This window comes from Girardinichthys multiradiatus, chromosome 13 (genome assembly GCF_021462225.1).
Source record: "Girardinichthys multiradiatus isolate DD_20200921_A chromosome 13, DD_fGirMul_XY1, whole genome shotgun sequence".
Classification (NCBI taxonomy): Eukaryota; Metazoa; Chordata; class Actinopteri; order Cyprinodontiformes; family Goodeidae; genus Girardinichthys; species Girardinichthys multiradiatus.
Genome location: NC_061806.1, coordinates 1,535,934 through 1,558,810, shown reverse-complemented (window position 1 = coordinate 1,558,810; position 22,877 = coordinate 1,535,934). Strand labels below are relative to the sequence as shown.

Here is a 22,877-nt window from a genome sequence, read left to right as displayed (position 1 = left end):
TAAAAATCTCCTCATCACATATAAAGCCCTTAATGATCTAGCTCCATCATACATCAGAGATCTGATTGGTCCATATGTTCCTAACAGAGCACTTTGTTCTCAGACTGCAGGTTTACTGGTGGTTCCTAGAGTCTCTAGAAGTAGAATGGGAGGCAGATCCTTTAGTTATCAGGCTCCTCTCCTCTGGAACCAGCTCCCAGTTTTAGTCCGTGAGGCAGACACCCTGTCTACTTTTAAGGCTAGGCTTAAAACTTTCCTTTTTGATAAAGCTTATAGTTAGAGTGGCTTAGTTTATCCTGAGCTATCTGTGTAGTTATGCTGCTATAGGCTTAGGCTGCTGGAGGACATAATGACCAATTTCACTCTCTGCTACATTCTCACACTACTCTCCAATTTTGCATTATTTGCTGTTATTTCAGCTTTTAACTTTGTTCTCTCTTTTCTCTTCCTAGAAGCTACACCTGGCCTGACTCTGTGTCTACCTGTGACACCTTTCTGGAGGGGGGCATCGTCCAAGCTTCTGCTGGCAACTTAATGCTCACCTTACACAGATGATATACTTGGTCCTGTCTTTCAGTGTTTAACCCTGTCTCTTCTAAACATAGCAACTGACTGAGCTTTTACTGTAACTAATTATATGTGCTCTCTTTTATACTTTGGACTTGAAAACTGGCTCAGAGTTCATCTTCTTAGCTGTCTTTCTCTCAATTCAATTCAATCCAGTTTTATTTATATAGCGCCAATTCACAACACATGTTGTCTCAAGGTTCTTCACAACAGTCAGGTTCATACATTCCTATTAATCGTAATCATTGAACAGTTCAGTCAGATTCAGTTATTTATTCAAATTGGATAAAAAGTTTTTCTATCTAAGGAAACCCAGCAGATTGCATCCAGTCAGTGACTTGCAGCATTCACTCCTCCTGGATGAGCATGTAGAGACAGTGGACAGTCACTGGTGTTGACTTTGCAGCAATCCCTCATACTGAGCATGCATGTAGTGACAGTGGAGAGGAAAAACTCCCTTTTAACGGGAAGAAACCTCCAGCAGAACCAGAACCAGGCTCAGTGTGAGCGGCCATCTGCCACGACCGACTGGGGGTTTGAGAGAACAGAGCAGAGACACAAAGAGAACACAGAAGCACTGATCCAGGAGTACTTTCTATGGGAAGGAAAAGTAAATGTTAATGGATGTAGCTCCTTTAGTCGTTTCATCTAGAAAGAAAGAACAGATAAACTCTGAGCCAGTTTTCAAGGTTAGAGTCTGAAAGAGAGAACATAGAGTTGGTCACAGTAGAAGCTCAGTCAGTAGCCATGTCTAGGAGAGAGAAAGGGTTAAACACTAAAAGACAGGTCCATGTGGATCATCTGTAGAAGGTGAGCATTAAGTTGTTGCCAGCAGAATCTCGGACGATTCCCCTCTCCAGAAAGGTGTCACAGGTAGACACAGAGTCAGGCCAGGTGTAGCTTCTAGGAAGAGAAGAGAGAGAGAACAAAGTTAAAAGCTGAAATAACAGCAAATAATGCAAAATTGGAGAGTAGTGTGAGAATGTAGCGAAGAGGGTGAAAGTGGTCATTATGTCCTCCAGCAGCCTAAGCCTATAGCAGCATAACTACACAGATAGTTTCAGTTCAGATTATTTAATTAAACGGCGCTTATTTACAACAATGTTGTCTCAAGGAACCCCACAAAGGGTCCCACTGATGGTCATTGTTATACTAAAAACCACAAGGATTGGGATACCTCTCTCTGTCAGACTGATTATAACCATTGGAAAAGAGAAGGGGTCATACAGGTAGAAGAAATGGAGGGTGTGTTTGCACATCAACCATAACTGAGCCGGTTTAGGCTAAACCTGACTCCCCCTTACTCCAACCAACAGGGAGGAAGGCTCACTCCCTGATAACCTAAGCCACTCTAACTATAAGCTTTATCAAAAAGGAAAGTTTTAAGCCTAGCCTTAAAAGTAGACAGGGTGTCTGCCTCACGGACTAAAACTGGGAGCTGGTTCCACAGGAGAGGAGCCTGATAACTAAAGGATCTGCCTCCCATTCTACTTCTAGAGACTCTAGGAACCACCAGTAAACCTGCAGTCTGAGAACAAAGTGCTCTGTTAGGAACATATGGACCAATCAGATCTCTGATGTATGATGGAGCTAGATCATTAAGGGCTTTATATGTGAGGAGGAGAATTTTAAATTATATTCCGGATTTAACAGGGAGCCAATGAAGGGAAGCTAAAATAGGAGAAATATGATCTCTCTTTTTAATTTTCATCAGAACTCTTGCTGCAGCATTTTGAATCAGCTGAAGGCTTTTAACTGCATTTTGTGGACATCCTGATAGTAAAGAATTACAATAGTCCAGCCTTGAAGTAACAAATGCATGGACTAGTTTTTCAGCGTCAATCCTGGACAGGATATTTCTAATTTTGGCAATGTTCAAGAGGTGAAAGAAGAAAATCCTAGAAACCTGTTTAATATGGGATTTAAATGACATGTCCTGGTCAAAAATAACACCAAGGTTTTTTACTTTATTATCAGAGGTCAATTTAATGCCATCCAGGTTAAGTGATTGACTAAGAAGTTTCTTTTTTAAAGACTCCGGTCCAAAGACGACAACTTTTGTCTTGTCTGAATTTAGAAGCAAAACATTTAAAGTCATCCAAGTTTATATATCTTCAAGACATGCTTGTAGTCTATCTAACTGGTTGGGTTCATCAGGATTTATGGATAAGTAAAGCTGAGTGTCATCAGCATAACAGTGAAAATGTATCCCATGCTGCCTGATAATTTGACCTATTGGAAGCATATATATAGTAAAGAGAATTGGCCCAAGTACTGAACCCTGTGGTACTCCACAATTATCCCTGGAGTTTAAAGATGATTTATCATTTACATGAACAAACTGGAATCTGTCAGACAAATAAGATTTAAACCAGCCTAGCGCTGTTCCCCTGATCCCTACAACATATTCCAGCCTTTCTAAGAGAATATTATGGTTAACTGGATCAAATGAAGCACTGAGATCTAACAGAACCAGTACAGACACAAGTCCATTATCTGAGGCTATAAGAATATCATTAGTGACTTTCAGCAGAGCTGTTTCAGTGCTATGATGAGCTCTGAAACCTGACTGAAACTCTTCAAACAGGTCATTGCTGTATAAATGTTCACACATTTGATTAGCAACTATTTTCTCAAGAATTTTAGATAAGAATGGAAGATTGGATATAGGTCTGTAATTTATTAAATCATCTCGATCAAGTGAAGGTTTCTTAAGTAAAGGTTTAATTACAGCTAACTTAAAAGCCTGTGGTTCTGATCCATTTACTAAAGATAGATTAATCATATCTAAAATGGGGCTGGTAATCAGAGGGAACACTTCCTTAAATAATTTGGTTGGGATTGGGTCTAACATAGATGAAGTCACTAAAGGAGCTATAACCAATAATGTTTTACTTTTCCTTCCCATAGAAAGTACTCCTGGATCAGTGCTTCTTTGTTCTCTTTGTGTCTCTGCTCTGTTCTCTCAAACCCCCAGTCGGTCGTGGCAGATGGCCGCTCACACTGAGCCTGGTTCTGGTTCTGCTGGAGGTTTCTTCCTGTTAAAAGGGAGTTTTTCCTCTCCACTGTCGCTACATGCATGCTCAGTATGAGGGATTGCTGCAAAGTCAACACCAGTGACTGTCCACTGTCTCTACATGCTCATCCAGGAGGAGGGAATGCTGCAAGTCACTGACTGGATGGAATCTGCTGGGTTTCCTTAGATAGAAAAACTTTTTATCCAGTTTGAATAATAAACTGAATTTGATGACATGTATTGTTAACTGGCGCTATATAAATAACACTGAACTGAATTAAAAGTGGATTGAATTAGGTCTGTTGTGGAGAGTAATATCTTCTGCCATGTATTAGGATTAGATCCAGTGACCTAAAAAAGTTCAACAAGCTGATAAAGAAGGCTGGTTCTGTTCTGGGGACTCATCTGGAACCTCTGGAGATCATTGTGGAAAGATGGATTCTTCATTAAATGAAGAACATTACAGAGAACCCTGATCATCCTCTTCATCAGACTGTCATACAACAACAAATTGTTTTCAGTCAGTGTTCTTCAGATCCACTGTAATACTGACCGCTACAGGAGATTCCTCCTGCCTAAAGCATCACCGTCTACAACTCTTTGATGAAGACATGAGTTACAACATTTATTGTCCTTTTGGGATTATTAAGTATTTTTATTAAACTAATTTGAAACATTTGTTTATGGTTTTGATTCTATTTTGCTTTATTGTATTTTTATTTTATACCCTAGTTTGTTTTTTTACCCTTTATTCATATGCTATTTTATTTTTTGATTTAGTTTTTGTGTCTGAGGTTTGTCTCTCTCCGCTGCCAGACTGATGTTGGTTCTATCCAGTTTCCAGACAACAATTTATGTGCATTTTCACCACATGGAGGCGCCGCTGAACCGCTTTGCTGCCTCCCAGTTAGACCTGACAGTAGAAAAAAAAACTCGTCAGAGCCTTAGAAGAAGAGTTGAGGGGAGGGGGACTTCTTTGAATCCCTCAGCTGCAGATCAAATGCTCTCTGTGCGGGCTGTGGAAGAAGCAGGCGCCCGCCCCTTCAATGGAGGTATTCGCATAACTTCTCTTCAGCAGTTGTGTTGCAGCTGAAGCTGCAGCAACACTTCTCTTCAGGATTTGTTTCTTGTGACGAGCCGGACTGGACCATGCTACTTTCGCGACCCGCCGACATGTATTCAGCAGCGCTGCTACTGATGCTGGCTGTCAGGATCTGCGCAGATGGCGTCGAGCGTCCAACAGGTAAACAGACAGGGGGGAGAAAGACTCGTGGAAAGTGTCAAAGTTCGCAGTGAGGCTAGAAAGTCACTCTCTGTGTGTCATTCAGTGTTTTCCATGATGCCTCTTCTTCTAGCGTGTTGAACTTATGTGTTGATCTGAGGTCATCAGATAAATCACAAGGAGATTAGATGTGTCTCTGATTCCATCACTTTCAAATCTGGAAGGTTGGAAACAATATTTTGAAGGTTTTTTTTTTTGGAAATGGCTCTGGAGATTTCTGCCTCAGATGCATGATGCAGGATAGATCTAGAAATGGTGAAGCGGTTCTGCAGCGTCTGTGGTTCTGACTGTTTTTTGTTGTTTTCTGTCACATGAATTCAGATGAGATGTAGGAGATCTTTATGCTTATGACAACCTTCAGTTAAAACTGAAAAAACAAAACTTCAACATCTATAATGTTATCTAACTGGAAAGCTGCAATTATTTCTACTGCTACTAAAAGTCAGAAATGTATTATTATGAAGTATGAATATTATGTATTGTTATTCAGATTTTGATCCTGAGGCTTGAGTACAAAGATAAAATAACTAACTTTAGTAGTGCTTACAGAATATTGCACTTTTTTGCTGTTCTGTTCTTAATGGAAAAATCTGCAGACACAGACTTGCAGCTTGCCAAGGAAAACAGCATCACCTTAATAAAAGTGATAGGTGGCGCTCTTTTTGTCTCAGCACCATGGTCCTGTATACTTTGCCAACATGAAAAATGTCCAAACAGCCAAATTTGTCTAGTGTATGATTCTTCTTTGGCCCAGCTATTTTTGAGCGTGTAGCCTCTTAGAACCTTTGTATACCTTGGTATCAGTAACTAGCCAGTGTCTACCCGACATTCACCCCCTAAGTGCATTGCCAGCTGATCCAAACAGTCTCTGTGTGTATCAGTCCTACTCTGACAGATGCACATTGACAGCTTGAAAGGATGTTCAGAAAGGAGATTTTTGGGCTCCAACAGTACCTGTTTCAGACAGGACTTCAAGTCCTCTCCATTTTTGCCTCTGGCTGCTTTGACGTTTAAATGGCTGCGACAGTTTGTGACAATTCCTGAATTCCTCCAAACATGAGTAGCGCTCTGCGGTTCGGCAGAGAAGTGCCCTCAGTGACATGGCTGACAAGTGAAAGTGTCAGCGAATTTTTCATCCTCTTTCAGAAATGCTTTGTGGTTTGGGTTATAAATACTGTGGCACATGGATGTCAGTTACTCGACAAGCAGAAGCAGCTGCTGAACAGACTACGCTAAACCACTCCCTGCTCGACAGTATCAACTGGGCTCTATGGGGAAGATTTAATGTTACAAGAAACCTTTTAGATGAACGCACAGTGAATGGGGCTGCAGAAAAAGACGTTACAGCTTGGTACTGATTTAGTTCCCTTCGTCGAGGTCACTGTTATCACAGGCAACACTTGATGAAAATAATTAACAGAATAGGTACAAAAAATATGGACAAAACTCTTAATTTCTCAGTTTATCTCAAACCTCAGACTAAAATCAGAAACATTTAAAGCTGGACCTCAGATACAACTTTTCCACACCTTGTTAAAATATGATGACAAACTTCCGTGTATTAAATGAGTAATTTCTGAAATCTGAAAAATGTGGGGTGCATTTGTATTTACCCCCATGGGTCCACTCTTTGTTGAAGCACCTTTCACAGCAGTTCCAGCTGCATGTCTTTTGGGGCTATGTCTCTATCAGGCTTGTTCATCTAGAGACAGAAACATTTAGTTTTTTAAAGTAACTCAAGCTCAGTCAGATTAGATGGAGAACATCTGTGAACAGCATCTTCCAGGTTGTGTCGCAGATTCTGAATTTGATTTTTGGTCTCACTGGGCCGAGCTAAGACATCAAAACCATTCCAATATAGTTGATGCTTAATATTTACCTGTTAGAGGGTGTTTTGGAGCAATGATTTTGGTGCCTATCTCCACCGGTCCCTGAGTGAAAGGTGGGGTACACCCTGGACAGGCTGCCAGTCCATCAAAGGGCAAACAACTATGCACACACACACTCATACTGAAAGGTCATTTAGAGTAACCAGTTTACTTTACCAGCAGGTTTTTTTTTTTGGACTGTGGGAGAAAGCCGGAGTACCTGGAGAGAGTCATGCCATATCCTGTATGTGTGAAGTTAACTCAGAAAAGGCCAAACTAATTACAAAGTTCATTCCAACTATTACCACACACATCTACGACCATTGAGAGTTGTTAAGAGTCAGTGCATTTGCACTATAGGGCAGTCTTTGGCAGATCACTAAAAAGGATTAAGTTAAAGGTGATATCATAGATGCGTATTTTGGGAATGATGCATCATAAATTGATTTATAATCGCATCACAGCCTTTTAAATTTTTATCAAATCAATTCACAAAATGCCTAAAGATTTTTGCCCCTTTTGCATATGGTGAAGCTTTTGTCCATTGTCTGAGTATTTTTTTCCATTGTTGCAGGGGTTGCAGGATGTATTTCTTGCTCATCCAGCCACTCATGTTTCTGTTGTGTTCAACATAAACTGTCCAGCTGCAGCAGTTTCGCACCTCCAAGTTTTACATTTGCCGTTCCTATAAATTAGGTCATAAATGAACATCAAGTTGTCAGAGTACTGACATTTATAAGCATCAAATTATATATTGTATCCCGCAGCCCTAATTGTCAAGAGTTGCTGCGATCCTATGCATTTACCTGCAAGTAAACTCAGCTATAACTGCATACATTGTGTAGGTTTACCTCAAGACTACGAGCATCTGGAAATGTCATCACACCCAGCCTGATTATGTTCCAGATGTTTGTCAAAAGCCAGGATGATTTTGAGAAATGAGCTTGAACTTTAATGATGTCACTTGGAACCTAGTCAGAGTCCAGATGTAATTACTTTGGACCTGACTTAATAAAAACACTAACAACTTAGGACTGGACTTGGACTTTCACATTAATAAACTGTGGCTTTACTTGGATCGGAGCCGCTTGACGTGAAAATACTCGAAATCTTACATCAAGAAGAAAGCATGTTACAGTTGAACTGCTCAACACGTGTAATAATGGAAGCGTACCTGGTGTGCTAAGCCAGCTTACGGTGTTCCTTCTACCTTTTGTGAAAATATTCACCATGAGTTTCTAAAACATGCATGTTACATCTCATGTTACTCCCCTGCTTTTCCTCTGCATCCAGTAATGACAGCAAAGAAGCCAACGGTGGTGGTGAGGCACTCTCTTCCAGCACTATCAAAGAGGTGATTGCAGAGTAGGGATTCAATGCTGTGTTCGGGATCACTCATTAAAAAAAGCATCTTACGCACCATAACTTTATATCGTAATGTTTAGACACTTTCAGTAACAGTTTGAATGCAGACAGAAGCAAAAAAATATCAAAGGATAGATAGTGAAAGGGGAACATTTGCCATTATTATATAGGATTAGGATTGTGATTTTTTGTGCTGTGCAGGTTTGAGTGGCGGGATGGAGGATTTACTTGAATTTCCTTTCTTTTCAACAGGAAAAATAGTTTCTATATACAGACTTTCAAGATACAGATCACCTGTTTAAACAAAATAAATTTACATTCAGAATTTGAGAAACATTATACGTCTTTTAATTTACTTGCTTCAATTAAAAAGTAATCAAAAAGCTATACATTTCAGTATGTAAAGTAAGTGGGTTAAAAACCATGGATAGAAAGGCAACAATGTTCCTTCTTTTTGGCATTTGAACTTACACAAAGAATGAGGAGGGATGCTAGTATAGTGATTAATGTAAAGTTATTGTTAGCTGTTTGGCTAATTCTTTTTTTCGTGGGTGAAAAGCCTTTTTAAATATGTGGTGAAAATATTCCAGGTTCTTACTTAGATGTAGACCAAAAAGATATGATAAACCTGCTTTTAAATATGATGTTTAGCACTGCAGTTTGCTAACCTTGCGATAGTAAAGTTACACAGTAGCTTTGCCAGCATTCCTTTATTCAAATAGAATGATTTCCTCATTTTATGCAGAACTTTTATGCAGTTGTTTGAATGATCTGATACTACCCATATAACATTTGGAAATAATGTTTGTACAGTTATAGCTAGTTAACTTGAAGATATTTTTTTATTTTCTGAGAAATCACATTTATTTTTATCATGGATAAGTTTACTGGCTGTCTTGTTTATGAAAAGCAGTATGAGCATTGAGGATCACTTGTACAACATTGTTGCACACTGTTAGCAATACCAGCTAATATCAAAGTATTTTGTTTTGCATTTAAGTCATTCAAACACCACTTTTAGCAACAGAGAATCTACAAAACTGTAACTAGTGAGTGATTTAAAAAAAATCCACAAACCATCAAAAGTAAGCAACATAGAGCTAGGTCGAGTGTATATGCAAGGTGACCATATTGGTTTTAATGTTAGAGTTTGTCGAGAGCCATGACATCGGACATAGCGAAGCTGGCTGTCATCCTAGTTGCTTCACTCTTAGCTGTGAACCACTCCAGTGCACACTGTAGGTCATGGCCTGAGGAGGCAAACAAAACCACATCATCTACAAAAAGCACAGATGAGATCCTGAGGTTTACAGACCAGACACCCTCCTCTCCATGACTACGCCTTAAGATTCTGTCCTTGAACACCACAAACAGAATGTGTGATAACGAGGCATTCTGGGAAAAAGGAAGACTTTGTGCGGAAAGTGCGAACACTGCTCTTGCTTTGGGCAAGAAAAGGATCAGATAGCGCTTGAAAGCAATTCCATGAGGGTGAAGATTGGGTCCACTGCTCCATGGCCAGGATGACAGCCACATTGATCCTCCTGAATCTGGACAAACACTTAGAGCCTCGTCTCCGCACCTTAGAGTAAACTTTCCATAGGAATCTGAGAAGTGTGAATCTTTGATAGTTGGAACACACTCTCTGGTCCCATTTGTTAAAAATTGGGACCCCCACACCTGTCTGCCACTCCAAGTTTGTTGTTCCACTCATCATGTGAGATTGAAAAAGTGCTTCAGGCATGACAGCCCCACAATTTCCAATGCCTTCAGCATCTTAGGCTGAATCTTATTCAGCCTTTTTTCTCAATCACCTCCCTCCAGGTAACACCATTGTTGCATGGCAATTATGATTGTTTGGCTATTAGCAACTATTAAAAATATAACTAATAGTTATCAGTTATTAACAGAATTACCAAAAGAGTTAAAAGTATAGAATTTTAGTCAGACTAACACATCAGGGCACCATCAGATCAGGAATCATAGGCCAAACAAATTTCAGTCTATCAAGCATTGTCCTATGAATACCTGCCCAGTATGTCATGGTATTATAGAACAATAATTCAAGCACTGGTGTTTGGTAACAGCAAGCTCTGCACACATATGGAATAAACACAGACAACCTCTCTCCAAAATATAAGAATTTATTGAGAAAAACAATTCAACTCCACGTTAAAATGTTTCAGTCAATAAGTCTTTAACTAGGCTAGAAACAATTCAACTAAAACTACCAACCAAAATGAAGGAATAAAATAAACTAATGAACTATATATACAAGTAGCTAAAGGAAATGGGGAGCCAATAAAAATGATGCAATGATGTCACAGTTCAGTGTGGATTTCTATGTTTATAAACCAATGTTTTATTTTTATGAATTTAGAAATTAGGTCAAATTAGTTTTAAAGATAATTAAGGACAACAATTGGCATATATTCAAACAACCATTCACAATGCAAATGTTCTGTTTGTGTTGAGAAACTCAGCAAAGTGCTAGCAGACTAGCTGCTGACCTAATGTGAACACAGTTCATTGAAGCTAATTATGTATTCTGTGTTGTGTTTTAAAGTTAAGACAAACTTTATTTAAAGGGTAGTTTTTCAACACAGATCATCCATAACGCTCAGTCAAAACTGAAGTATTTTTACCTTTGTATTAAAGGTATTTTAAGGTACATGTCTGACTTTAAGGAAGCTATAGGCTTTCCTTTATTAGCCAACCACTAACCGCTAAGACGCACATGTGATTCAGGTAAAGGTTAGTTAAAAGTCATTTATCCAGAAAAGCTGTTGGTTCTTATTCAAATATTATTTCCTTAAATATTATTTCACTAAATAAAGACAACTAATTCAACACCATTGAGATTCATTTATCCAAAAGGATTTTTAGCTTCCAATCTAGGAAATAATATTTCCTTATTATTATTTTACTAAATGTGATAGCTAATTAAACATGATTATTGTCTAAATTAGTCTTAAGACTAACTTAACCTCATATCCAGATTTCTTAAGTTAATACTTGGTTCTCAAACATAAATAACACTATTTTGGTCATGGTTTTTGACTATCATTAATTCACTTGTTCATATTGTATATAGTTCATTGTTCTGCCTTATTCTTTCATTTTGCCTGGTAGTTTTAGTTGGATTGTTCTAGGAGAGCAAAGCGTTTGTTAATTGAAATATGTTTGACTTTGAATTGACTTATTTTTGTTGATAAATGGCTGGGGTCTGTTGGAGTTGTTCCCCAGAAACTCCTGCGTGCTCCTTTGTTTTAGTAAAACTAAATAATAAAAGGAACCACAGAGTCTGCACAGTTTCTTTTGCCCCGGCCGGAGGAGAGATGTTCCAGCTGAGTCACCAGAAACACTTCTGACCTTTCCTCCCCAGAACAGGGTTTTTATTCAAAAGCAAGGCGTGTACAATTACAAAGAAAAAACACATATTTTTAGCTGAGTGTCAGTTGAACTCTTACACCTGGCATTCAGCTGTCTGTTCGACCTTCACAACATTCCTGTTATTCTACTTCTGGCTGTTATTTTCAGACATGTACAGAAATATCTTCACTGGTGCCGGGCAGACCACAGCCAAGTCAGACACACACATACACACACACACACACCTGTTTTGAGCAATCCACTAAGTTACACAATACATTTTATTTCACACATTATTAATCCTAACTTGAGCATAGCAATGCAGACACTATTAAGTATTTGAAATATTTTCCAACATTTCCCCCTTTTGAAGTCTCAATTAAGACTTCACCCTAAAATGCCCACAGATTATATTGGAAGCAACTTTAAATCTTCAGCATGCCTTCCTGCTCCTCATCATCACCGTCTACCTCTAACAGTGGCATCATGATGGGATGCTGAGAAGCCTTCCCTTATTTATTGCGCGTTTGAACATTTGCTCAGTTTGGTGGCTGTCAGAGCATGTCTGGAATGGAAGTTCACAAAACAAACCCAAAATCACTGTAATAATGCAGAAAGATATGACACACAAACATCCCATGACCCAACCCTTAGAGGGTTTTGGTTCTACCCTTTGGCTCCCCATGAATATTCCTGGTAATACTTGTGAGTAATATAATATAAAAGTTATAGTTCAGTTTTTTTAAAATTCAGTATTTTACAAGTGGGAGGGAAAACTCTACCACTTTCAGTGAGAGGGAAACTCAATCACTCTTCTGATGTTCTTTCTCCTCTTCAGCTCCCAGGTGTAGACTGACCTAGAGCTTTTGCGTTCTCACCCCTGGGGATTATTCTGCCCCTTCAGTGGGGTGAGAAGTTTGATCTTCCTTCCCGGTGTTTCCTCTTAAGTTTTCCTGGACCTCAGCGAGGGATCTCTGCGGAGCGTCTGTTGCTGTACACTGACTCCAGTGGTACCAGGTGTCGCCTTTACCCTTGAGTCTCACCGCATGTGAGGTTCTTTCTGTGGCCTGGAGTGGACCGGTCCACCTGGGTTCTGACCACTTCCTTTTGATCACCTTCAGCAGGACCCACTCAGCTTCCGAGGTGGTGGTGCCGGCTCTGGTCTCTGGTTCTGCTGGTACCTGTTTAGAGAACGCTGCAACAAGACTGTGGAGAGATCTGTAATAATCACGGTGAGTCACATTCATTTAGAAAAGGTAGCCTGGTTTGGGGACCTGGAAATGGTCTCCCTGTCTGCAGTTCATGTGGAGTCAGACCATGCCTCTGATTCACGGAGCTTCTTACAGACATCAAGGCTAACGGCAAGGCTGTGACCCAATTCATTTTGGTCTGTGCACAGATTGTAGCCAATTTGGTTTTGAGGGTCTGATTCATTCTTTCCACCTTTCCCTGGGACTGTGGATGGTACACTGTCCCAAAGGAATGTTTAAGTCCCAAAAATATCTCCACTTCTCTGAGCTCCTCATTTTTGAAGTGGGTGCCATTGTCTGATCTTATTTTGGCTGGAAAACCATGTCTGGGAATGTAATGATTTATCAAACACTTCACCACAGATTTGCTGTCTTAAGTCCTTCAGCATCCAGCCTAAAACAACAACCATCTGTGAACAGCTGTCGCACCTGTGGTCCCTCAAGGGGGCTGGCTTCTAAATCTGGTCTTATCTTTTCTGTCCTGCTAACCAGCTCTTCACATTGATGTGGTTTCTCCTGTGTTATTCCATCCGCCATGTTGATTCCCTCGTGAGTGTAGGTTATGTTGGTGCCTCCAAGATTTTGCTGAGCCTGTGTTGTCTCAGAGCTGTCATGGTGAAACTTTGAGAGTTCACATATGCCACCACACTGTGAGTTGTTAAAACATTCAGAGGGTGTCCCATCACTAAGTGAGCTGTTTTTTGAATTAATTTTGCCAACCCTGCTGCATGTTGTGTGTATTGTGGGTGGCGTTTTTCCACGTTATCCATCATTACTGAAATGTACATCAGCACTCTCCTCTCTCCCCCTTTTCTCTGAAACAAAACTCCATTTACTGCCAGTTTTGTTACAGAAACATCCAAATAAAATGGTTTAGTGTAGTCTGGGAGCATAAGTTCTGCCGCGTTGGAGAGAAGCTGCTTTAACACAATAAAGGCCATTGTTGAGATTTTGCATGCCCTGTTCTCTGACTAGGTCTCTGAGGGGCTGTGTGAGATCGGTGTTACCTGGGATGTAGTTCCTGCTGTAGCCTGTAAGGCCCAAAAATGACAGCATGTCTTTCAACCTAAGAGGTTTAGGGTGTGTTAAAATACGTTGCTTATGTGAACCTGACATGCTCGTATTTCCTGTGGTAATAACTCCGCCCAAGAAGGAAACTTGCTTCCTTGCTATTTGTAGTTTATTTTTACTGACCTTGAATCCATGTTTATGCAGATGTCTCAGCATGAGTTCTGTAGATTGCAAACAGAACTCCGCTATGGATGCTGCCAGTAGGACGTCGTCCACGTACTGAATTAGTCACGTTCTGTGGTAGGCGGCAAGTCTGTAACACATCTTTCAAAACCTGGTTAAATATACCTGGGAAAGGGCGAACCCTTGTGGCAGACGGCTGCTCCCCACAATAGGTGAAAGAAAAAATGTCTCTGCACTCTTCTGTTAATGACAAACAGAAAATGTATTAGCTAGATCAATACATGTGTACCACTGATGTGAAAGTTCAAGGTTGGAGAGAACAACATAGGGATTTGGGACAGGAACAGTAGGAGTCACCAGAACTGAATTTATTGCTCTTAAATCATGTGCCATGCGGTATTTTCCAGTACCTTTTTTCTCTACAGGAAGGATGGGTGTGTTCCATGATGAGGCTGAGGTTTCTAACACACCTGCTGCCTTCAGGCCTTCAATGGTGTCTCTGATGCCTTCCTGAGCCTGTTGTTTGTGTGGATACTGTGGAACCCAAATAAGCGAGGGAGATGCAACCTGAATAGAAACTGGGGCGCAGGGGGTTAATCCTACATCTGTGGGCCCTTCAGCCCATAACTGATGAGGTAGGCTCTGCAAAAGAGCTGCAGCTTTGGGATGATCTGTTTTTTCCCTTCCAGGATGATGTATGAGCATCTCATGCTACAACAGAACTTCATCAGTAGCTGTACATTTATACAGTATGTGTCTGTGTTCTTAGAATACCTTGAGTTGGTGACTGAGGTGTCCTGCCAGTCCCCAGCTGTCAGAGAGCGCTTTACCACTCCTCCCAATTCCTTAGCTTGATGCTCAGGATGCAAAGAAAGAGAAACATGAGGAACAGCTTCATCTGACATTAAATACCATTCTGCTTGGTTAGGTGTTAAATCAGCTGTTGCAGCCACACCCTCAGGAGCCACATAAATATTTTTGGATGAAATAAACCATGTCCTACCTTCTACTGTTTCATTAAACAAATCCTGGTACCATCCAGTGTGACAACGGTCGTAGAACAGAGTGACATGGGGCGGGTCAGGCGGAGAGGTGTAGAGGCAGAGACTTTGAATCCAGGGTTTCCACAGCTGATACACAGAGAAGATGCTGCTTGGAGAAGAAGGTGCGGTCAGCAGTCCCCAGTAGATGTCAGCATATTCCTCTGTAAAAATATTGTCCATGCTGAAGCATCTGTCCACATGCCAAAGAGGGACCATCTGGAAAAGTTACCGTTAACCCATCAGTACCACACAGCACTGATGCTCCCAGCTTCACTAATAAGTCTCTGCCCAGCAAATGATCAGGTGTGCTGGGTGAACACACAAAAGGGTGAGTTACTCTCTGAGTCCCAATCTGAACAGGAAGAATTTGTGCAGCCCCTGAGAAGCACATCACAGAAACAGTCTTGGTAGAGAGCAGTGGTTTAGGAGGTTGCTGTGTTATGGTGGAATAAGTAGCTCCAGTGTCCACTAAAAATTCAGACAGTTCTCCCACCTTTGCAGGCAACATGGGATCTGCTGTGCCCACGCTGCCTTGGTCCTCCTCAGGGGCGTCCGTATGGGCCGTAAGACGGGTGTCCACCCATCTGTGGAGACTGGCCCTGCTGGGGTGGTAGAGGTGCCATACCTGCATTAGGAGGGACCGTTACTCCCTACTGTTACCCCCAGGTGGAGCAGGTGCGTGCCCAATGTCCAGACCGACCGCAGTTGTAGCACACATCTTCCAGTGCCCTGCTGGCTCCACCCCGTCCTCTGGGTGCTCCACACCATCCACCACGACCAGCTGACCACCAACATGCCATCCGCCTCCACGACCGGGGCCACTGTACCTGTAATTATAAAATAAATAGGGTGGAGGAGGATGTAACCCCCCTCCTTGGCACTGATCAGTAACAGGTGGTAACATAAACATAGGGGTGTGTGCTGCAGGAGGAACAGGTTGAGCTGCAGCTAACATTACATTTTCAGTTTTATCACTTTTTCTCTTATTTAATTTCTCTTTGGCCTCTTGCAGCTGCAATTTAAGGAGCTGATTCTGGAGTTGCTCTTTCTCCTCTTTTCTTTTTCTCTGCCTCCTGAGCTGTATGTAAATGGTGAATTAAATGTTTTTCCCAGTTTGTGAAGTCTGCTCCCTGCAAATCAGGATTATTTTTCATCTTTTGACACACCTCAAAAGGAACTCTTTTTAATACGGCTTCTCTAAACATTTCTCCCATTCCTGATCTGTCACCCTGGTGATTAACTCTTGTGTGTCTCATCCTCGTGTCCACTGCAGCACTAATGTGCTCTTTAGGATGCTGATTAGGGTTCCAATCGAATTGAGGGACTGCAACGGGGGCGGATACTGATTTCTTATGGCCTTCATAGGGCTGTCATTACACGTGTCAGCGGTGTGTCATCAGGACCCTTACTGCAATCAGCATTCTGTTCTATCTTCCTAGCCACCGAGGGACGCAAAGATCGTCCCAAAATTGCTCTAAAGTCACCCAAGGCCTGTGTCATGCCTTTAGTCAATGTATCTAATTTCTGTAACCAGACACGTCCGCATCCTGCAATAGGTGACAACTTATCCACTAATGCCTGTACATCTCCTAATGAAAAAGGGACATATTTTGTCATTCCAACTGATGAGGTCAACAACGGACATTGAAATCTGGATGGACCGCTCTGGCTACAAGTAGTCATGGTGTGTGTTCTTCCAGAGTCTTTAAACTGTTTTTCTGTCATCTGTTGAGAAGTTTCTCATATAAATCATGCACTTTTGATTCCAATTGTGTAACCCCTCTTAAAAGTCTAAATGTTTCTTGTGCTTCTGTCTCTCTTATATTCTCAGTTCAACCATCTACTTCACGGTTCCATGTTGAACAACTTGTCTCTCTTTTTTTTTTTTTTTTTTTACGCTATGGCAATACAGTTTGTAATATAATCACCGCTTCTACAGTCACTCACACTCAAGTGTAGCCATTCGCAGCCACTCATTTGTATTCTCTTCTCACTCATATACATAATAAATCCAGTTAGACAAATACAAATACAACAGGATATATAGCTTACGCGCGTGGAGGGCCTCGAACCCTTCCACTCAGCGGGACTTTTTCAATCTCTCCTGGTCCGACCGCTGTGATGCCAAACCCAGTTTGGCACCTAGGAATCAACCCTCTGTTGACTCCCTGGAATTCCTTTTACTTAATCTTATTATTACAGTTTCACCATTTAAGTATCTCAACTGTCTTCCCTCACCTGCCAGTTCAGGGTCTCGGGGTCCTATCCCTGGCCACTTAGAGGCGTCCCAATCCCTCAGGGAGGCTCTTACTAACCCCAGCCTAAATACCCCAGTCCTCGTCAGGACTGAGTTTGGATTGCCAAATCCGGAACTTATTTACTTCAACACCGTCACCATTTAAGTATCTTCAGTGAAAAGTATGTTACAGCTTCAACATTCAAGTATCTCAGCTAAAATTTATCTTGTCTCAATCAACAAATATTTTTACGCACTATATCATTTCTTTACCGTAATCCATTATTTCAACCAACAAATATTTTACCCAAAACTGATCAAGACTGTAAAATTAAGAGAAAACAGATATCTATTCCACAACACCACCTACACTATTAGCAGGCAAAAGGAGAATAAATATAGATCTCCTTACCATTTGTCTTGGGTCGACCCTGTGGTGTTGTAGAACGACGTCCGCCTCATAGTCAATTAATTATCCTTTAGTTAGAGCCAAATCCGGGTCATGACACCAACTGTCTGCAGGGCGTCTCTCCTTACACACTCTCACCCACTCCGCCTGAAACGTCTGTTTTCACAGATTATTTCTTCTGTGAACAGCTCATGTATTTTATGTGTTTGTGTATTATGTACTTTTCTCTGGAGTCCACTAAATGTCCTCCAAGTCTAACTATTCTTGCTGAATTATCCTATTCTAGCTCATAGTTTTCTCATGCTGGTCTTGTTACAAATGTCATTTATAACTCACAGTCATGCTCTCACTGTTACTGGTCTTACAGATTCATACAAACTGTTCACAGTAACTCATTTGCTTCACAGGACTTATAGTATGTGCTTTATGTATTATTACATCTGTAATCTGGTTTTATCGAGGCAGAACTCGCATAAAACACAGCATTCAAACCTTTGTGTTTTGCCTGGTTTCAGCTTCCTTTATACAATGAACAACCTTTCTAGGGACTCTAACCCTATTTTTTAAAGGACTCAAACCTTAAGAAAACTGTTTACGCTTTGGAGGTCCCCACCCTCTGGGACTTCAACCCAGCAAAATCATGAATTCTCGTCAGAAAACATGTGGAGTTGCCAAACTCAGGAAACACACTCGGGCCTCGAACCCTTATTCAGAGGGACTCTAACCCTTTAGTTCAAAAAACACTTCTCATTTTGCTTTTCGTGACCTCTTTTACAGTACCTTAATGCATTACTTTACACGTGTTAAATTTAGCAGAACATTTCACTTACTCAGACATCTGACACCAAGAATTTAGGCCTATCGACTGCCAAAAGTGCAGAGTTCGTTTAAACAGGTTTGTAAGAAGTGCGGGGTTACCCCGGTGTCAGAGTCTTTTGGTGAAGTTCTGATTTAGCTGTAAGTCCTCGCTTTTCCCAAATCACGTCAGGAGTCACCAAGTTGTTGCAGTTGTTCCCCAGAAACTCCTGCGTGCTCGTTTGTTTTAGTAAAACTAAATAATAAAAGGAACCACAGAGTCTGCAAAGTTTCTTTTGCCCCGGCCGGAGGAGAGGTGTTCCAGCTAAGTCACCAGAAGCACTTCTGACTTTTCCTCCCCAAAGACAGGGTTTTTATTCAAAAGCAAGGCGTGTACAATTACAAAGAAAAAACACACATTTTTAGCTGAGTGTCAGTTGAACTCTTACACCTGGCATTCAGCTGTCTGTTCGACCTTCACAACATTCCTGTTATTCTACTTCTGGCTGTTATTTTCAGACATGTACAGAAATATCTTCACTGGTGCCGGGCAGACCACAGCCAAGTCAGACACACACACACACACACACACCTGTTTTGAGCAATCCACTAAGTTACACAATACATTTCATTTCACACATTATTAAACCTAACTTGAGCATAGCAATGCAGACCCTATTAAGTATTTTAAATATTTTCCAACATGTCCCAACGCACAAGATGGCGACAAACCAGATATAAATATTTGACATTCCTGGTGCTAGCATTAGGAGTTAGCGTTATGGTTGATCTGTTTTTTAAACCACATGTTGAAGTAATGTTTATCATAACTTTAATATACAACTAAAGGCTACCTGCTCTATAGCAGATACCCTGCTAGCACTCAAATAATTAAACTTTTAGAACCAAAACAAAAGCAAACACTAAAGACTAAACAATAGTTTGTTTGATCCTAAACTGATTTTCTCTGCCCAGACACAACCTCTTACATGAACCTTTCTGATGAACAGGAGTGAAGAAAGCACAATGGCATTAAGTTGCATGAAGAAAGCTGCGGCTCGGTCTGGTTGCTTGGTTCCGTAGCTTGAGGGACCTCTGGCACATGCAGCAGGCGGGCAGGACTATGGTTCCTATGCAATCTTTCCTCAGGGCAGTTGAAAAGAAACAGCTCATTGACATCTTTTTGGGGAATCTGTAATTCTACCAGATTCTTTCCTGCAGGAGCTCAGACAAAAACAATTTCAGGCAGTTTGTCTTAATTTTCGGCTGTTACACAGTTGCCGGATATGCAGACAGCTAAGTGTATTTTTTGTTGGATCCAGGGATTCTTTGAGGAAGTAGAGTTTTATTTCCATTGAGTTTCAGACCCTCTTGTGGGTTGCCTCTCCTTATGCTGCTGGGCACAAGAATAGGGAAAGAGGTGCGTCTAAAAGTAGTGTTCTTTTCATGGATCCCCATGACATCACACTGTTACTCCTTCCTGGGGCTGGCCTAATAAAATAGGTTAATGCTGTGCAGTATGGGATTCAGAGGTTTTTTTGTTTGATTTTGTTTTTACACCTGTCTGCAGTTCTCTGTGTACATTTCAAATCCATGTTTCATTCATGGCTGGAGCCCAACAATGGACATTGAAGTCCCCCAGAAGCTCCACAGAACCCTGTGTGTAGAGATGAGTCAAACTATTTGTAGCTGGTACCTATCAACTTCATGCAACAGTTCTGGTTCCTTACCCACTAGTGAGGTGACAGTCTGTGTCCCCAAAGCCAGGTTATCCCACTGGGAATTAGCAATCCAAGGTCCCCCACCTAGCTCCTAGCTTGCAAGGCATCCAATCTCGACATTCCTCCCTGCATCAAAAGATCTACCGTTGTTCCACTACAGGCAATTTTCTCAAAGGCATCTTAGTTAGTAAAACTGTTCGTTACAATCAAAAAACTCAATTGTTCCTGTTTTGGCTGAACTCCAGATTCTTCTGCTTCACATTTTAGTACAATGCTGTCCCGAGTTACTGTGTTGAGTTTTCTCACTATCACTCCCCCTCCCTCACTCATTTCTAGACACTGCCGGTCACTCCTACATATGCTTGTATTAAATGGTGCAATGGAATGGTTTAAACCTAAGCTTGTGTTAGCGTGGCCCAGTCAAAGTAAAAGCCAAAATTAAATTTCAGCGTTCACAAATGCGCTTGCGCTATTTTGCAAATAGAAAATGGTGAAACGTTCAGTCTCTTTGTGCAAAGTCTTAATTTTAGTCGTGACCCTACAATGTTTTGACTCAGATGGCCTTAATTAAAACAGACACCAGCTTTCCACAGTTTGAAAAATCGAGATGCGTGCCACATTTTCCTTCCATTTCATAATAATGCAGTCCTTTGTGTTAGCGTTTAACAAACAAAAAAATCCCAAACTAAACTCATGTCTGTGCTTGTAACGGGCCAAAAGCTTGTGGATCTGTCCAATTTTGGTCAGTAGCAGCAGGCTTGTCTAACTGTTGGTTTAAAAATAATTTTTTATTTGTTTATTTTATTTTATTTTTATTATATTTCACGAATTCCAAACATTTCAACATCTTCATACCAAGAAGCTAGGTGTGATGGAGGGAAGTTCAGGCAGTTTTGGCAATAAGTGTAAAAATAGACCTCCTAAATAAACAAACTTGAAACTGCAACAAATGCAGCTAACACTTCCAGTGTAGGTGTACCTTCTGAGCATTGAACCTTGAATAGCTTTGCATCTTTATCTTCGCACCCTTGCCTCCCAACCCATCTGTCCTACTTTTTTCTTTCTTAAGAATAACTCGATATACAGTTTATTAACAAGGTCTGTCTTTTCTTTCTTGCTTCTGTCTGACATCCTGGAGGAAAAGTTGCCATGGAGTGATTTAGGGAATGTAATGCTTTTGTAAAGCTTCTAAAAATATAACAGTCTTTTTAGTAAAAGAAAAACTTTCCACACATGAACTTTCATTTTACAATATTAAATGATCCACAATAGATTAAGGAATGAGTTCTACTAATGATGATCAGAAGACTTTTTTTCTGGACAGCGTTCTTTGTTCCAAAACAGAAGTAACTTGGTTTTACAAAGCAGCTATAATGTTGGAACAAGATGGCAACTAAATCACTTGTAGCCTCATCATTTATTTCTAAATGAAAACCTGGCTCAGCATGTTCTCTTTGCAGTTCCAATTAATGGGGTTTGGATAAAACACACCATCAGAGGTGTTTTCCTGCTTCACAAATGAAGTAGTTTGCTTACAGATTGTATTTATTAGTGAACAGTGATATACTTCTGTCAGGTCTGAGGGGAGAGGTGGTTCCAAGTGGGTCACAAAACAGAAAGGCTAAGGGATCGCTGACTTGATCTCTATTATCCATCTTTCCCTGTGAACGTCAGTGTGAGCAAACATTTATAGGATACTTTGACCTGTAGAGATTTGCTTTCTCAAATGCACAAGTTACCAAATTATATGATATTCCACACTTTTATATGTCAAATTCTGCAATGCAGCCTGCATTTTTTTGGCATTTTGGCCATTGTCTGGATTAGCAAGCTGTACGGTTCAGATCTAGACCGAAGTCTGGATTTTAAGTAAGGCTGTTGTAAATTATTGTTTCAGGAAGCAAGAGCCTAAAGCTGGCACTATAGCATTGTCATGTGGAAGAGGAGAAAAAGGATAGGAAGAGAAGGAGAAAAGCAGGAGCATGTGGAGAACAGGAGATTGACAACACTGGTGTTATTAATTTGGTGGGAACAGCATGGAAATCAGGTGGTGGACAGATTCCTGAGTCCACAACTGTTCATGTTACATTTCATCTTCGCCTCTTGGTCTAATCTAACTGGCCGTCTTTGGGTGACAGTAATTCTCTGGTCTAAACATGGCCTACACCCCTAATCTGAGTGTCAGTAGAGTGTGAGCAGATGGCACAATAGCCTGGGTCTGCAGACACATACCCAATAATAATAGGGCATGAGGGGATAATGAATCTGACCCAGACAGCGCCAGAAAGATGATGACCTGAGTAGACATTAAGACTAGATCTACTTTGTTACTATTGCTAATGGAAGCATTTGCTATACGTTCTTTGTGAGTTGGTCTGAATGCAGTCATCAGGACGGGACCTAGAAAAGTGATTGGAAAACAGGAGAAGGAATGCCAGGGCATTGGTGGATTTTCCCCCATGCTTCCTGTGGAAGATTTTAGTGCTAATGTGTTATGAAACTAAAGAAAATGCTTTGATATCTGGATCCTGCTTAGGAGATGGGCTCTTTATGAAGTTAAACTAATTTGAGCTCATTATAGATGTCATCCACACTGTAGGAGAAGTTTTTTTGCTGGTTGTCAATTCAGAGATATTAGTATTCTATACTTTCCTATACCACTTATCCTTGGAGGGTTACCTGTCTCCAGTGGTTATTGGGCGAGAGCCGGGGTACAGCCTGCACAGGTTGCCGGTCAGTCACAGGGCAGCACGAAGACC

The 22,877-nt window shown here is 40.9% G+C and overlaps 1 protein-coding gene across 5 annotated transcripts in view; it reads left to right on the top strand.

Moving 5' to 3' along the window:
- Positions 1–4,554: 4,554 nt before the first annotated feature.
- The window catches only part of LOC124878881 (receptor-type tyrosine-protein phosphatase U-like), a 334,335-nt gene continuing 316,012 nt past the window's right edge, over positions 4,555–22,877 (top strand). For all 5 annotated transcript variants that reach the window (XM_047383059.1, XM_047383057.1, XM_047383058.1 and 2 more), the window contains exon 1: positions 4,555–4,826. In XM_047383059.1, the coding sequence (XP_047239015.1) occupies positions 4,733–4,826 (94 nt within the window). In that variant the 5' untranslated portion in view covers positions 4,555–4,732. The remainder of the gene's footprint in view (positions 4,827–22,877) is intronic.